Source organism: Saccopteryx leptura, chromosome 2 (assembly GCF_036850995.1).
Source record: "Saccopteryx leptura isolate mSacLep1 chromosome 2, mSacLep1_pri_phased_curated, whole genome shotgun sequence".
In the NCBI taxonomy this organism is placed as follows: domain Eukaryota; kingdom Metazoa; phylum Chordata; class Mammalia; order Chiroptera; family Emballonuridae; genus Saccopteryx; species Saccopteryx leptura.
In genome coordinates this window covers 22527918-22543948 of record NC_089504.1, presented here as the reverse complement: position 1 = coordinate 22543948, position 16031 = coordinate 22527918, and the positions used below count along the sequence as shown (strand labels likewise).

At 35.2% G+C, this 16031-nt stretch overlaps 1 protein-coding gene across 4 annotated transcripts in view; it reads left to right on the top strand.

Annotated features, from left to right (window-relative positions):
• KIAA1958 (KIAA1958 ortholog) overlaps window positions 1-16031 on the top strand; it is a 163853-nt gene that overhangs the window by 108008 nt on the left and 39814 nt on the right. Inside the window, exon 3 of one of the 4 annotated variants that reach the window (XM_066367419.1) lies at window positions 3119-3202. The exons of 2 other annotated variants lie outside the window; for them this stretch is intronic. In XM_066367419.1, coding sequence (XP_066223516.1) covers window positions 3119-3202 — 84 coding nt within the window. Of the gene's footprint in view, window positions 1-3118; window positions 4505-16031 lie in introns of those variants that run through there. One more of the 4 variants, XM_066367416.1, reaches the window with a different exon arrangement.

Here is a 16031-nt window from a genome sequence, read left to right as displayed (position 1 = left end):
ATAAATCTCAAATTTAGTGAGAACACAAGATACTGCTCTAATTATGTGCTTTCCCATTCCATTTCTTAACAAGGAAGGTGATGATTAGGTTAATGGGCCATGAAGACTGTGTAAATAAGTACAGAAAAGCTGTCTGTAAAAACTTGACTCAAGGTCTAGGTAAGAGTTCCTGAGCCGGTGTGCAGGGCGCTTCCTGGGACTCCCCTTCTGGTTGAGGATCTCTTGGAAATCAATAACCTAAAACCCTTCTGTTTTTGGCCACATTGTTGCAGACCCATTTTACTGTACTTGCTCCTTTCCATTAGTGGCAGCATGTAACACTAATGTAGGTCTTTTGCAAAAGTGAAGTGGCATAATGCAAGCTTTTGAGAAGAGGTGGCGGTTCCTGTACTAGGTTTTATGGCATGGCTTCTCCTTTTGAAAACCTGGAGAAAGTTTCATCAATAATATGGCTCCTGTAGATGGCACAGCAAGAAATAAGTTACCATTTGTTCAAAGAACCAAGGTCACTCATACCGTCTCCTTAGAGAACAATGACTAATGCTGCTTAAATAAGTCCAACAGACTTAAACTTTTACTCACATACCCTTTGAAAGAACTTTGTAAACCTGTATACCCCCCTCATTTTCAACTGACACCCTAAGGTTTTCAATGTTAATTTCAATTCTTGTATTTTTGTGAAAAGAAGGTAGAAAATACTGAGTATTACATAAAATGAAGATGAGGCTTGACCGTAACTAGAGTCAGTATTTCATATGATTTGTTAATAGTTGTTAAGAATCTTGTAAACAAAAACACACTGAATCCGAAAGAACTGAATAGAATTTTAACATTTTGGTAGTCCTGAAAAATATTTCAGTTCCGGTTAAAAGAATCAACCTCACCTACTATAACCCCCTGAAAAGTCCCGAATTTAGAACACTACAGTTCAGGCCCAATTATTCTGTTTCTCATGGCAGATTCCACCTTTATTAGAATATGTATAAGACAGAAGACAAGAATCACCAATTTATGAATGTTGCTTGACTTCTCAGTCTTTCACACCCCAGAATACGTACCGTGGGAGGTTTGAGATGGCAACATGCACAAACTCAGTCTTCAGACAAATACGTTTTAGAAGAGATTCCATGTGAAAGTTGAGTCACTGGATATTTCTTCCCTAAAGTTGTCTGTGAATGTTTATTTCTTAGAAAGTCTTTGTTTGAAATTCGAAGACTGCTTTAATAGATGTTTGAACAAGTAGCCAAAATAAACAGATGTGCTGGCCCTGTTGGCTTTACATGTAAACAGTAAAGGAAGCCAGCAGGATAAAGGTTACATCTTTTTGATGAAAGACACACATTTTTATACACATGTTTATTGTTGATACATAATTTCAAATGGAAGAAAATAGTGTAACTGAAAGATGAGTCTAAAGAAGCATAAAATATACTTTTGTTTATTTGAATTTTGGAAATGTCTAAAATATGTGCCTATATATAAAATGTCTAATTTGCTAGTTTAGTGAATTTTAAAATTCATTTCATTTTATAAAGTTATGAGGATGTTGGCAGTTATACCTTAGGAGTGTCATTTTAAAAATAGCATGATCATTTATAAATGTGTGCAGTAATATAAAAAATAGTGTGCTTTGTGAATAAAATTCAGTTTATTAGAAAATTTATATTTACTATTGTATGTGGTTATTACACAGACTTCCTTCCACTAAGCAACCTTACAAAATAAAGTTTTTCTAAATAAGATAATTAGGATAAACAAAATATTTTACCATATACTTTAGCATTAGAAGAAATGACATGTTTATGATATTTTTTAAACAATCAACCTTAGTATTTGCCTCTCAGCAATGAGTGGGGTAGCCTCCTTTTCTGTTGTGTAATTTCATCATTTTTTACAATTTCTCTTTTGAGTTCCATACATACCACATTTGATATAATAGTAGTGATTTTGACAGATTGTTTTTATCGTTAATGTTAAAATTCCAAATTTGAGTTACATATTACTGAAAAGAAACCATTTAAATGATTATTGAACTAAATAAGTGTTAAGGGGGAAAAAGCACTGAGTAAAATACGGTAGAGCTTTCTTTTCATAAGACATAAGCACTAGAACTTTGTTTCTCAAAATATATTCTTTCAATCCCCATTCTGACCATGGAGGTGCTAATTAAAATGCAGATTCCTAGGCCTGCTCCCTAAGAATCTGGTTTTAACTGAGCCTCTCGAGTGGTTCTGACACACACTCAAGTGTGAGAGCACTTGACTTAGGACTGATCATTTATAAACGTGTACAGTAATACACAGCAGCATTACTGAATCATGGATGCCCCATAAGAGGAGCCTCCTCCAGTCCTTGATGTCAGATATAAATAATAAACTAATAAAATGATTTCTCCAGGAGACAGACCCCCTCCTTTTTTGCATCTTGCATATAATAGCCTAATTCAAATTCCATTGTCTTGTCTTTTGTAGCTGTGACATTTTATCCTCATTCCTTTCCAAAATACCAACTATTTTTTTATCACTTATTACCAACCGCCCTACAATTACATACAGAATATTTATAAACAGTTTACCTGAATTGCTGTAGAATAAGTAAATTAACTGCTGTAAATTATATATTTAGTAAGTATAGATCTCTAGTGATATGTTACCAAAATCATATATGTTATCTTAATTCAATAAATGGGAACCAGTACAACCTCTGGTTTCACACATGAAGTGATTCAAAATGAATATGTCAATTCTAATGGGTCCTTGCACACCTGCCCTAGGATACGTACTGCATTTCTGTCTCATGCTTTTCCTAAAACAAAGGCGGCTTCTTGGCTTCTTGGCTTCTAATCTCACTCCAAAAACCTTCACGCACTAAACTGTGTGCCCATGACCCAGGTGCTCATTTTTGCAGTGGGCCACACTCCTGTCTAGCACATCATTTGTGAATAGAGTAGCTATTATGTTGTAACAGGTATGTGAGTAACATTTATCAGTGATCTCTGTAAAACTGATTCCTTCTTTCTCTTTTCAATAAAAAAGGAAACTTTTATTTCAGAGTAGAAAGTGCATTGTCTGAACTCATCAACACCCTCTCTATCCCTCCCCTCCCCAATTTGTTGCAGACCAGGATGAAAGAGCAGCTGAGCTCAGCAGGGAGCAGAATGAGAAAACCATCCGGAGCACGCAGACCGCGCTCCGCAATTTCCGGGAGTTCCTCATCTCCAAGTATCCTTCCGAAACAAGAGAGATTTATGTCATCCCTTGTAAGGAGTTGGATGCCTACCTTGCCTCTTTCTTTGTGGATGCCAGGCAGAAGGATGGGTCCGAATATGAACCCAACAGCTTGGCCAATTACCAGTGTGGACTGGAACGGTACCTAAAAGAACACAGGTATGGTTACAGTATCACCAGGGACAAGGAATTCAAGCGCTCCCAAGAGGCCCTGAAACAGAAGCAGATCGAACTGCGCTGCAAAGGAAAAGGAAATAAGCCGCACAAGTCCATGAAGCTCACCTTCGCTGATGAGCTCATTCTACGCAAAAGGGGCTTGCTAAGCCGCTATAACCCCGAGGGTCTGCTCAACCTTGTCTGGCTCAACAACACAAAAGCTTTCGGGCACTGCACAGGCTTCCACGGCTCTACCTTGAAGTGGGGTGATATCCGGCTCCGGGTAACAGAAACGGGACTGGAGTACTTAGAGTGGATGGGTCAAGACACCGGTGACCTGAATGCCAAAACCAAGAGAGGGGGGACGGACTCCCGTGTGTACGCCACCCAGCATGCCCCACAGACGTGCCCCGTACAGGACTATAAGGAGTATGCCCAGCGGCGGCCTCCCGCCATGCGCTACGAGGATGCCCCTTTCTACTTGTCCATCAAGCCAGTTGTGAACTTGGCAGCTCTGCACTGGTACAACTGCCAGGCCCTCGGCAAGAACAAGCTGGCCAAGATGGTGAAGACCATGTGTGAGAAGGGCAACATCCCGGGCAGGAAAACCAACTTCAGCGTGTATCAGAGCTGCAGCACCTTGTCCGAGGCGCAGAGCAACCAGCTGGTGCTTATCTGTAACAACCTGAGCCAGCAGGCCGCCCAGTCAGTGGCGGGGCACTCCAACAGTGGCAATTTCATCGTCTCTGCCTCTTATGACTCTTCCTCAGATACTGCCTGACCAGGTGGCTTGAGCTTAGACCCCAGCTTGGTTACTGTGTCCAGAGAAACTGTGATTATCCACTGCTTCTCATTCCCTTTTCCCTGCCCTCAGTGTTAACTTTATAAAAATATAAATATATAATATATTTTTCTTTTTACAAATAAGCCAATGGAGATAGTTTAGTATTACTAACATAGTATTTATAGGTTTAAAACAGATGTACTTGTGGGTGATTTAAATGTAATTACTGTTACAGGCTTTTACAAAAACCATAGTGGTTCTCAGGCAACACAAAATAGAGAAGGAATTTTGTTTTGTTTTGTTTTTTTATAACACTGTCAAAAAGGAAACAGAGTCATTCTAGACGCTTGTGTCCTCAGCTCCCACTCATCCCTCCCACCCCACCCTTCATTGTTAGTCTACTTAATATATGGCTTTATTTTTTTAACTTTTAAAATTCTCTGTTAATCAGGAGGAGATAACACTAATGTGACTGCTTACACAAAATTGTAAAATCCAGAATATGAAGGTGTTAATATAACTTGACATTAAATTACTCTATTTTTTTTTTCTTAATTAGAATTTTAGCTCCTGTGCTCCATTTTTTGCAATGTATGAAAATCTAAAGGCTTAGCTAACATTTTTTTTTTCCTTTGGGGGAAAAGGGGAGTAGAAGGAGATAATAAAGGTGCCATTCTTTTTGGAACATAAATAGTTTTTAAATAATATGCAAAGTTTAACATTGTGGCAAAAAAGACTGTTACATAGCTCATTTTTACTGTTGTGCTTGAACCTGGATAGAATTTTTTTGTTCCCTAGGAAATCAGTGTAAATGAAATCTGATTATCAGATTTAGAAGAAATTTAAAGCTACCAAAGCTTTGAAAATGTTCCCAAGCATTCAATAGTATATCAAGCATAAAGAGAAGGTAGGGAATGGGAAAATCTTACTAAAGATCTAGAAGCACTAGTTAAGACAACAGAAATGCTCATTCTTTTTAAAGCTCAAATCCCTCTTAAATTACTTATTTATAAGTATGAAACTTCAGTATATTTTCCCTAGGGGATTACTTGACTCTGTAGTTGAGATCAAAGGAATATTGACACTCATTTTAGGTAACAGCATTTATTACCAGATTTAGCTGAATTCAAAGCAGCTAGAAGAAACTACAGTAAATATAAATGCACTTACCTGCAATATTCTGCGATTATAATAATAAGTTTGGTTTGAACAGCTTTTTGTGGTAATTTTTCCAAGCTCTTTACTTTCAAGTCTTGAAGCCTGTGGTGAATTATTAGATATTTCAAAAATAAAATAAATTTAGACATTCGGGCCACAATAAAGCTGAGCTAGGTTGCTATCCTGTATAATCATTAATGCGGAAAAAATCTGAATCTTAATTGCTTTGTTGGATCTGGGCATTCTTTTGGGGAGTATTTGCTCTTCAAGGCAGCCTCATAATTCAGTTAGCTAGGAAGACCGGTGGTGTTTAATGCATTAATTTATTGTACGACCAGGACAGATTTCATTTTTGATTTGCTTTGCTAAATCATCACATTAGCTGAGCTTTCTCATGGCTTGGCAGGCAGCTCTTTCCAACACTAAGTCTTAAGCACATCAAGGCCCATTCCTCTAAGTTGTGGCCTTTCCTTTGGCTCAGGAGTGCGAAGTCTGTCATGGTGGAATCAACTGCATTTCATGATTTCTCCTCCATAGAGAGGTGTCCACAAACCAGAAGAAAGGGTGGAAGATGTCTTTCTTTATTTTTTTTATATTAATAATAAAGATAGGCACCATTTTTGATCTAGTGTGTACTGGCACTTTGCCAAGTGACTTATATGCATCAGTTTGTAATGGCATGAAAGTTAGGAAGTACAGATGAGCATAAAAAAACAAAATAGAAACTTATAAATCTGCTAGTCAAAAATAACCACTGTTAACATTTTGGTAAATATTTCTTCAGACATTTCCATATATATTTATTTCTGTTTATCTTTAATCCTTTCAATGACTTTGAAAGGAAATTGAGTTATCTTCATTTTCTGTTGAGATCAAGATAACTCAGATTATAGCTAAGGAAATGGTACTATCATCTGACTTCAGAGTTTTTCTATTTACCCTTCTTAGTTCCAACTCAGAGTTTCCAGTGATTTGAGCCTGATGTGGGGACACAGTGTCTTCCCAGGCCTCTCGGGATGCTGAGTTATCTTTCATGGTGGCACATTCTGTCTCCTAGTCCCCATCTCCATTCATCTGAACCACGGGTCTCTTTCTCCCAGTTCTCTTTACAAAGCATTCCTGTCCTCATTCTGTAACTGGTCTCTAAGTACACAGAAGAGCCTACTGTAAAATAACTTTTTTAAAGGACGGATATTTTTACATAAGGGTACATCTCAAGTTTAAGAAAGGGTTCCGTAAACACTCACAATGTGGTTGTGCACTTGGTTTTTGCATTGACATAGATATGTGAGGAAGAAGGGTGGTCAGTGTGCACTGAGAAAACAGAACTAGGAAGTTACAGATTTTGTGTTTATTGAGAGGCTAGAAATCTCTCTCCTGTTTAATCCTACTATATTTTCATTTAGAACACAATGGAATGAAGACTCTGAGTTCTTTATTTATTTTTACTTTGATAACTGAAACCAAATAGGAACATGTGTGACAGATTTAGAAACCTGCGGAAGAATGACTTGGTAGACATATAGCCGAATCAGTACTTTCTGAACTAAATTATGAAAAATTTCTACAACTACCTCTGAATTTTGTGGTTTTTATATAAACAGTACTGAGGACATGCCACTGCCAGATGCCATTTTTTTTTATAATTTTTTATTGTAATTAAAAAAAGTTACAGCCTGTGACAGTGGTGAATGCCAAAATCAGATACATGCTTTAGCAAAAGTTCAGCCCTCCGGCAGGTATTCACTACTATGCGACGTGCTCCCTTACTAGGCAGTCCCATGGTTCATAAAAAAATACGAAAACTTTATTTGCAACGTTTATACTTTAAGGTTAGTGTAATGTCATGTTAAGAAATTTTCCAGTGCCCCTCACATGACTCAAAGTTTTACACTGTCTATAACAAAAATGCCAAACTTGTCAGTTTGGATAACGTAGCTGTATAAATTCTGTCTTCTATATTCACACAAGTGACTGTCTATTGAAAACCTTGATGGCAGCATTTTTTTTAAACCATGTTTACAGAGGTTAGCGCCATTTGGGATGTTTATCCAACAGAGGTTCTTCTTCAGATTCCACTTGTTATCTTGGTTAGTGGGGCTAATCTGAATATGATTACTAAATACACATCAACTATTTAAAATATTTGTTATTTTCTTTTTTTTTTAATGTCAGATGTTTCCCTGTGTTAATTTACATTTCCCTCTGTTAAATCACTTCTACAAAGGAGTAATCTGAAATTTTTCTAGTGTAGATTGGGTCTTCATAGCGTTAACTTGTCTTCGTCCTGCGGTTTAGCTTCCAGATGCCAAAACTCACATGACTTCACTGAGATGAAAATTTACAGTCATTTCAACAAAAATTTGAGCATCTAGTATCTAGACATGGGGAGGGTACAAAGATGTATAAGAGTCCCTGCTCTCAACAATCTGTAAATGATACTAATGAAAGTTTCATTTCATTTTTGAGAACCCAGGGGAAAAACACTCTATGCCAGTACTGTTTTGCATTGTTTCCCAAACTTTGTACTCATGTTATTTAGCCATTGAATATTTATTTGCTATGGAATATATAATATTGCTTTGAGTATTCTGTAGAGACTCTTTCTTAGAGCCTATTTTGAAATCAATAATAAGGCACAGCCATTTCTGCACCATCCGTTGTGTTCACATACATGCCTACATGCGTAGGAAACTACAGATTGTTGCTGGTGACTATCATTCATTGAGTACTGCTGCTTCTGTAAGTTGTTTCAATTAATTCTCACAATAGTCCTATGAGGATAGATATCATTATTTCTCTTTTCTGAATGAGGAAATCCAGAGAAATTAAATGAGTTTTCCACATTGCACTTAATACTTAAGAGCATCAGGATCTGAAACTAGATCCTTTTCTGTCCTTCTCTGCTGTAGCTGCTTATTCACAGATTTTCTCTGTCTGCTTCTGGAGACCCTCTGAAATAATCAATCATAGATGGAATCCGTGGTGTGATAAAATCATCAATATTTATAAAACTCTGCATGGATTGAGAGCAGTACCGTCATGTGGCATGTTTGTTAGCCCATCATGTAGGCCCATTACCTGTGGTTTTTTTGAGATGGGACATTCAAAAAAATGAGAGTCTGCCCTGGCCATGGATAGAGAGCAAAAATTTATGTCACTCTCTAAAGAATGCTTTGTCGTGGAGATGGGTGTGTACATGCACAAGTACCGTATTTCCTCATGTATAAGATGCACCTTAATTTTGGGGTCCGAAATTGGAAAAAAAGTGTATTAAATAAAGTTATAGAACTCTTTTATTCATCATAAAATTCATATAACTCATCACTGTCAAAACTCCCATCCGTTAGCTTGTCCTCATCTGTGTCTGATGATGAGTCACTCACTGTCTTCATATATTGCCTCATCCTCAGTTCCATGTACGGCATTTGAAATGCCACACTTCTTAAGTGACTTGACAACCACTGTATAAGATGCACCCAGTTTTTAGACCCCAAATTTTTAAAAAAGGGGTGCCTCTTTTACTTGGGAAATATGGTAATTATATCTTTCAAAGTGATTATTTGTTTTTATCCCAAATAAGGCAAAAACCCAATTTCAAGAGAGCTCCTAGTAATTCAGACAAAGAATGGGGACATTCTAGGCATTGAGACATCTCTGAAGCCTCAAACTGATAGTGCCATCTACCAGATACTGAACTCTGGTTGCCAGGCTGCCTGGGAGTTTGGTCTTGCCTACAAATTTGATACCAGCAAATTAACAGTATTTAATAAAGTGTTTTGCTTTTTTTTTTGTTTTGTTTTGTTTTTGTTTTTTTAATCGATCATGATTGTTTATATGACAAAGCTTTTGGCAGAAAATGTTATCCTCATGGTCCTCAGAATTAGAGATTGCGACACCATTATTTTTTCTAGTTTGACTATCTCCACAGTTTAATATGTTAGAGACAAACACTTCTGATTTTAAAGAGCCTTTTTCTGACTGGTTTCCTTTATCTATAGCAAGGATGTATTTGGTCTTTATTTTTTCTAGCCAAAACAAAGCTGTAATACTTAGCATCTGTAAATAAAAACTACCATGTAATAAAGGAAATAAATTTCCAGACCTTGGGGAAAATCATGAGGAGTGCATGGTAATTTAGGGCAGGAAAACATTTGTTAAGTATTCAGTCATGAAAAAAATTAGTATAAATACTAAAGAATTAACAAGTTCTCAATCATATTAATATATGCATATTTTTTAACTATGCAAGATATAGCTGTGCACATTCACCATATGATGTGGTTCAGATAGTTACTAAGAAACACCATTGGCAAAGACTTCAATTGTTTTTTGTTTACATTTCTTCCTACTGCATGGTAATTCAGACATTGCTTCTCCCCACTAGGATCTGATGGAGATGACATGAATGCATAGCTTTTTATAAGGCAAAGTGAGGAGACTAGGATGGTTTTAAGAGCTCCTTGCTACAGATGATAACTGGGATAAAGAAGTACACTGCCTGTGTCATCCTGTTGGTGTCTGGTGTATGTCTAATGATATAAAAACAGAAAAGAGGGGATGATATTGGTCAACTGCAATAATAAAAATGTCTCATGGCCCATCCTATTTATAAATTAACCAGTTGGGTCTGCCAAAGCTGAGGGAAAGACCTGTCATGGTATTGAAGATAGTTTTTTAATGCATTTAAATTGAGTTTTAATGTAAACCATGACCTAGCTGAATTAGATGCAGAGTATCAATTAGGTCAGAGTACTAAATTGATCAGGAAATTAATTAGTCCAGGGTATTAGAAACATCTAAACTAATCCAGCCCTCTTCTTTGACAGAAGAGGGATTAAGCCCTAGAGATGTTAGATGCATGCCTGGGTGCACACACCTTGTTAGAATCAGAGCCAAGACTAGAGCCCAGGGAACCTAGGCATCCTGACTTCCAGTTCATACATAGAATTTCCGGGGAAAAAACAACCCTATGTTTTCACTGAGTTAGAGGGGATATCCTTTTAAAAAAATTGTAAAAATTATAAGCCCTCGATCAAGTTTCTATGAGAAGTACATTCAAGCTGCCAGCTTTCAAGTAGGCCCTTTTTTTTGGCCTTTGTATTTTCACTTTTCATTGTGTAATGTTACATTTTGATTGTAGCAACTTCTTTTGAAATTTGATGGGATAATCTCTAAAAGTAAATGTTTTCTTTTTTATTTTAATAAACATCTCTTATCCTGTCCTATTTATATAAAATATTTAGTTTTCATTTATGGAAGGGAAACAAACTACTTTTCAGTAAAATGAAGTCTATAACAATTATAATCTATAATGATTATAAACTAAAAAGTAACTTTTAAAAAACAATGGTGTTCATTTGAATATCCAGTAATATAGCATCTATATTACTGGTTTTGAATGCAGTCTACAGTGTCCTTTTTCAGTCTACAAAAAGTTTAAAAAATCATCTTGAAGGTTTGGGACACATCTTTAATCAAAATGATCAAATTTCTGTCAACATAATTAGAATGTGTCTGGAGTGAATTTATTTGGAGATAGGAATGGGAAAGAACGGGAACTATGAAAGAGTAAATACATGCGGCAGGAAGATGTAGAAATTCGAAGTATTTGTAAACTCTCATATTAACCTGCTTACTCTTCTAAAAGGGAATTCAAGCATAAATACAGAACGCATTTTACAAATTATATTTACTAAATCATAGTTGAAAAGATAAAATTCTAGGATATTAAACTATAGTGAAACTCTGTCTTTTGAATGCAATGCTGAATTTTGCTAGACTTCTCATGTTCTTTATATTGCACTGGAATTAGCATTTTACCATTCTCCATTAATGTCAAAGAGCTTAGAAAATGTTTGGCAAAATTTATTTATTTGTGCTTGGTAGCATTAGGAAGACATCAGCAATATAGAATCCTAACGGTAATTGTGTATACTGTATTGAAGTGATTTTTATGCCTGTTTACTTTCTGTAATTCTTATATTTTATATATCAAATACCTTAGTATACTTCCACTAGAAATTAATTTATAATGATTATTTATACTGGATGATGTAGCAGGTCCATTTTAGTACTAATCCACTCAGATTAACTTTATCAAACTGAACTTTTATATCTACAGTCCATTATATTACAACTTTTTAAATAGCATTTATAACAAAAGAACTTTTGTTTTATAAAATATTTGTTACGAAGGAAAATCTTGCCAAAAACCGTTACAATTTCTATGCATTGTGTAATATTCAGTGGTGTCTGTGTTGAGATTCTGCATGTTGTAGTAGAGTGCTCTTCCATATGTGTGTTTGTGGTGTTTTATGTGGAATTGTTAACCACTGCTGCTATCACTTATTGTAGCTAAACTGAAAAACTGTGCTAAGGGGCTGTGCCAGTCGACATTGTGTGTGTGACTTGTGAAAGTGTGTACTTAGTTGTCTAATATTTTGAGCCTGCATTTAGTGGCCTCTACAGAAGGAGATATTGTCATTGTCAAGTGGTGCCAACTTCCAGATTTTGTTTCATGTGTATAATTCCAGGTCAGCTTTTCTTCCACATTATCCCCAGCTCTTTGAAAGGGAAACATTTGCAAAAAGAGAAACAGGAAATTTGAACTTTGTCAGTCCTCCCTCACCCCAGCTTAGACTTTTCCTTTTTCTGATACTTGAGCACCTGACAGAGAAATCCAGTAGAATGACAATATAGCAGCATAACTTCCAGATCTGGTTGGACAATGTAACAACAGGACTATAAGGGGCATACATTATTTTTGTCTGTTATCATAGCTTATTGTTTGAATTGCATTTAATAATAATATTCAGCTTTTAAATTTTATTTATAAGTGACCATGGAAACCTCAGCGTCCCCAAATATTGACTTTTATAGTCAGCGTTTGCGTGGACTTAACCTATTTTGTTGCCTAGTCTCTGAATTTTCCCATGCCCACTTGCTTTAGTTGGCTCCTAGTAGTCCCACTTTGTCTCAGCAATGTCATGTAGACTCTGAGAGTAAAAACGTGTTTCAGTGGATTGAGTCTGCTATCCTAGTAGTAACTTGTATAAAGTCAATGTGGGGGAAATATTATACCTTTTTATACATTTATACTCCTAAAGTGGAAGGAACTGTTATAAAATGTTAAGAAAAGAAGGCTGTTTTCTTAAGGCCCTTCTTACACACCGACATGCCCCAATTCCTCACTCGGTGAAGGGTTCCATTCTGTCCAATGGATTTATAATGATGAAATTTCTTTAATAAAGGGGTCATTTCCTGAACTATGATAAGAGGCTTTTTGTGTGACTGTCACATACATGGCGACAGCCAATGCTGTATTTGGAAATATTGCTGCTGAAGAGGCTGATTTAATTCTAAGAATATTAAAACTATCTCATCAAGGCCCCTGCTCCATCTTCGCTTAAAGAAGAAAGGCAGATTTTTACTCTAAGCCTTTTCTCCAAGGAGGCTGTAAACATTTGCCCTTCAAGGGAGGTAGTAAAGCAATAAAAGGAAAGTCAGTGATGTATATAATCTAAAGAAGTTCTGCCCTTGTTGAGTGGCCTTCAGAGTAACACTAAAGTATTTCTAGGTTCCTGCATTGGGGGTTTTCAGGCAAAGCCCTTGTTCTTAGAATTCCTTTTATATTTTGGCCACCAAAATATACCCTGATAATGATTAACATTAACAGTTCTATTAGATAGCAGTGGGCACATTTATTGAAATCCTACTCTTGGGTTTATTTCTCCCCCGTTGGGTCTTCTGTACATTTTGTGTGTCTGTCCTGAGGCCCTTATGCCTTTTAAATGAAATAATACATATTTATTAGGTTGCTAATTTATAAGGTTATGTTCCCACCATACTTTTAAAGTTTTTTTTCACTAAGGTTAGACATAGTCTCGACCCATGGTGAGCAATCGCTTATACCTTTTTCACTGTCATCTGAAAATGTAACTCTTTATAGGCTGAAGCCCGGTGAGAGAATGACTGGGAGCATTTTCGATTCAATAGAATCACTGTATATGACTCGTTTACCTACTGAAAGGTGGTTTCAGTAGAATGAATGCTGAATTCAACTCAACAGAGATCTTCCATCTTTCTTACAAATTATAAGAATAATTTTGAGATTCCTTTTACTCTAACACTTATAAGTTAATTGGGATTACAAAGGTAGGCATCAATTTAGTATAATTTAATACCAGGCATCTGTTTAGAAATATAACCACACAATACTTAGAAAAAAATTATGAAAAATAGAACTATTCTTTGAAAGTACGGTTACTTTTCCCCTATTTGATAGGTTGTCATTTTTTATATATTACCTGGCCATTTGGCTTTGAACTGATATTACATTAAAAAAGCACATGTGTGCCTCTTCACTCTAATATTTAAAAAGTCTCTTCTTAAGCTGCTACAGTTATAATTTGTAAAAGAAAGAGGAGAAAGGTGAATTGAAATGGAGAGAAATTTCTGTTAATATGTTAAAATGTGTGACTTTGATACTCTTGGTTAACATTCTGCCAGTTGATATTTTTAACATGATAAACTTTTTTGTTAATAAGTGTATCCTCTCAGTTTCATTTTTATTTTTTTGCTCACTGATCTTTTACACTAAGATATTTTCATCTTTATCAGCTCACTGTTTTTGCTTCATATTTGTCTGTGTACTTGTGCTCTAAATAAAATTCTAGTTTTATGTCCCAGTGGCTTATTCCATTGTGTGGATAATGTTTGCCTCTAATGTAATAGTGTAATTTTCTGTTGTTTTCAGTATTTGTCGGTACAGCCTAAACTTATGGAAATAAGAAAAACAATCCAATAAAATCAGCTAATGTCTCTATAATGAGAGCATGTTTTAATCACAATATTTTGTCTGTATTTGGGTATAACTAGTCTTCATTTAATAAATGGTTTTCTGCAACGCTGGCTGACTTTTGTACCTACAACAGTTTAAAAACAACTTAAACATATTACGATAAACTAATTGTCCTGGTCACTATGCATTAGCCCCATTTAGTCAGTGCATATTAAGCAAAGCATTCTATGGCAAGTGTTTCTAACTACTGAGAATGGGAAATTATAGAAGGAGAAGCATTTCTATATGCGAGTGCTTAGAAACAACCCATGAGGTAGGGAAGACACTTCAGGAAGACTTCTACAACTGAATAGTCATATGCTTCCTGGAGGCCTAGTGCCCCAAATCCTGTTTCAGAACAGAAGGCTATACTCAATCAAACTCACTATCTCCCTTTCTGTCTGTGGAGTTCTGTCTGCCAATTGTGCAAAAGTTATACCAAGCTAAGTAGATGTCAGCTTCCAAACTTCCTTGTTTTTAGGAAAAATCTTGTTGGTCAGATAGGATTCTCCATATGCTATTTGTTGCATTTAGCACATTTGACTATGTTCTTCGAGCAGAAGAGAAATGGTTATTCAAAATGATTATAATTGTTAACTTCAGATATCTTTGTTGTGTCACTAAAATTATTTAATAAAGAAGAGCATATTAAAACAGCAGATAATATAATGTTCTCTCTCACAGAAATGCAAATACAGTTCTTCAATATATATGAATAATCCACCAAAGTATTTACTTAGAAAGATGTATATTACAAATAGAAACAACTGTACTTCTAAGATGATATTTTAAATGTTGTTAAAATTATTTATAAGTAGTTGTAACTTAATCTTTAATATTTTCCCAGGAATTTAAGCAACAAGTTATACATATATAATGTTACGAATTTTATTTCCCTGATAGGGTAAGAATATTAGAATTCAAGTTGAGTAATATTTAGCCTACAAGTCAGAAAATGTTTTCTTTTATAAAGTTTTATTTATTTTAAATTTATTTATTCATGATAATCTTTTCCAAGATTTCAAGGGACTGAAATGGTCAATATGTATAACATAACAATTTTGTTATAAACTTAAAGTGTTAAAAGCAAACATTGAATTTGGTGACATTTTTCAGACAAAACTATTGTATTTTTTAAAAAGTGTTTTATTAAAATTTTTTATATTTTTAAAATGTTAAGGTAATAAATAATATTGTGAATAATTTGAAAAATACTAATAAGTATAATAAAATAGGAAATAAAAAATCAAGGGAATTTTACTACCCATAAATAACAACTTTTAACACTAGTGTTTTGTTTTGGAATTTTGAAAGCATAAATGTCAGTTGGCTCTTGAACAACAAGGAGGTTAGGAGTGCCAACCCTCCCTCCATATAGTCGAAAATCCATATATAACTTTTGACTCTCCCAAAATGTAACTACGTTGTCACTGTATCTGTTGTAAGTATTTTCTCTGGGTCTGGCTATTGTTTTTTTAATATGTATTCAGTGCAGAATTTTTGAATTTTTATGTCTTCTTATTCATCTATTTTTTATGTCTCTGGGTTGTATTCATTCAGAGAAAGGCTTCCCTTATTCCCAAAATCATGAAAACTGTCTTTCATATGAAAACAGCTTTTTGGAAAAAAGTTATCTATTTGGAAATGTATTATTTGTGGTATGAAGTCAAAATCTAAATTTGCTTTTGTTTTTCCAACTCAATAACTTATTATCTCAAAGTATGTATTGAAGAGTTCATTCTTTTCCTAGTGATTTGAATTGTAGCCTTTATTATATACTCAATTTGCATTTTTACACAGATCTTTTCTGGACTGTCTTCTGTAGCAAAGATTTATTTGTCTTTTTTTTTTTTTCTTTTTTTTT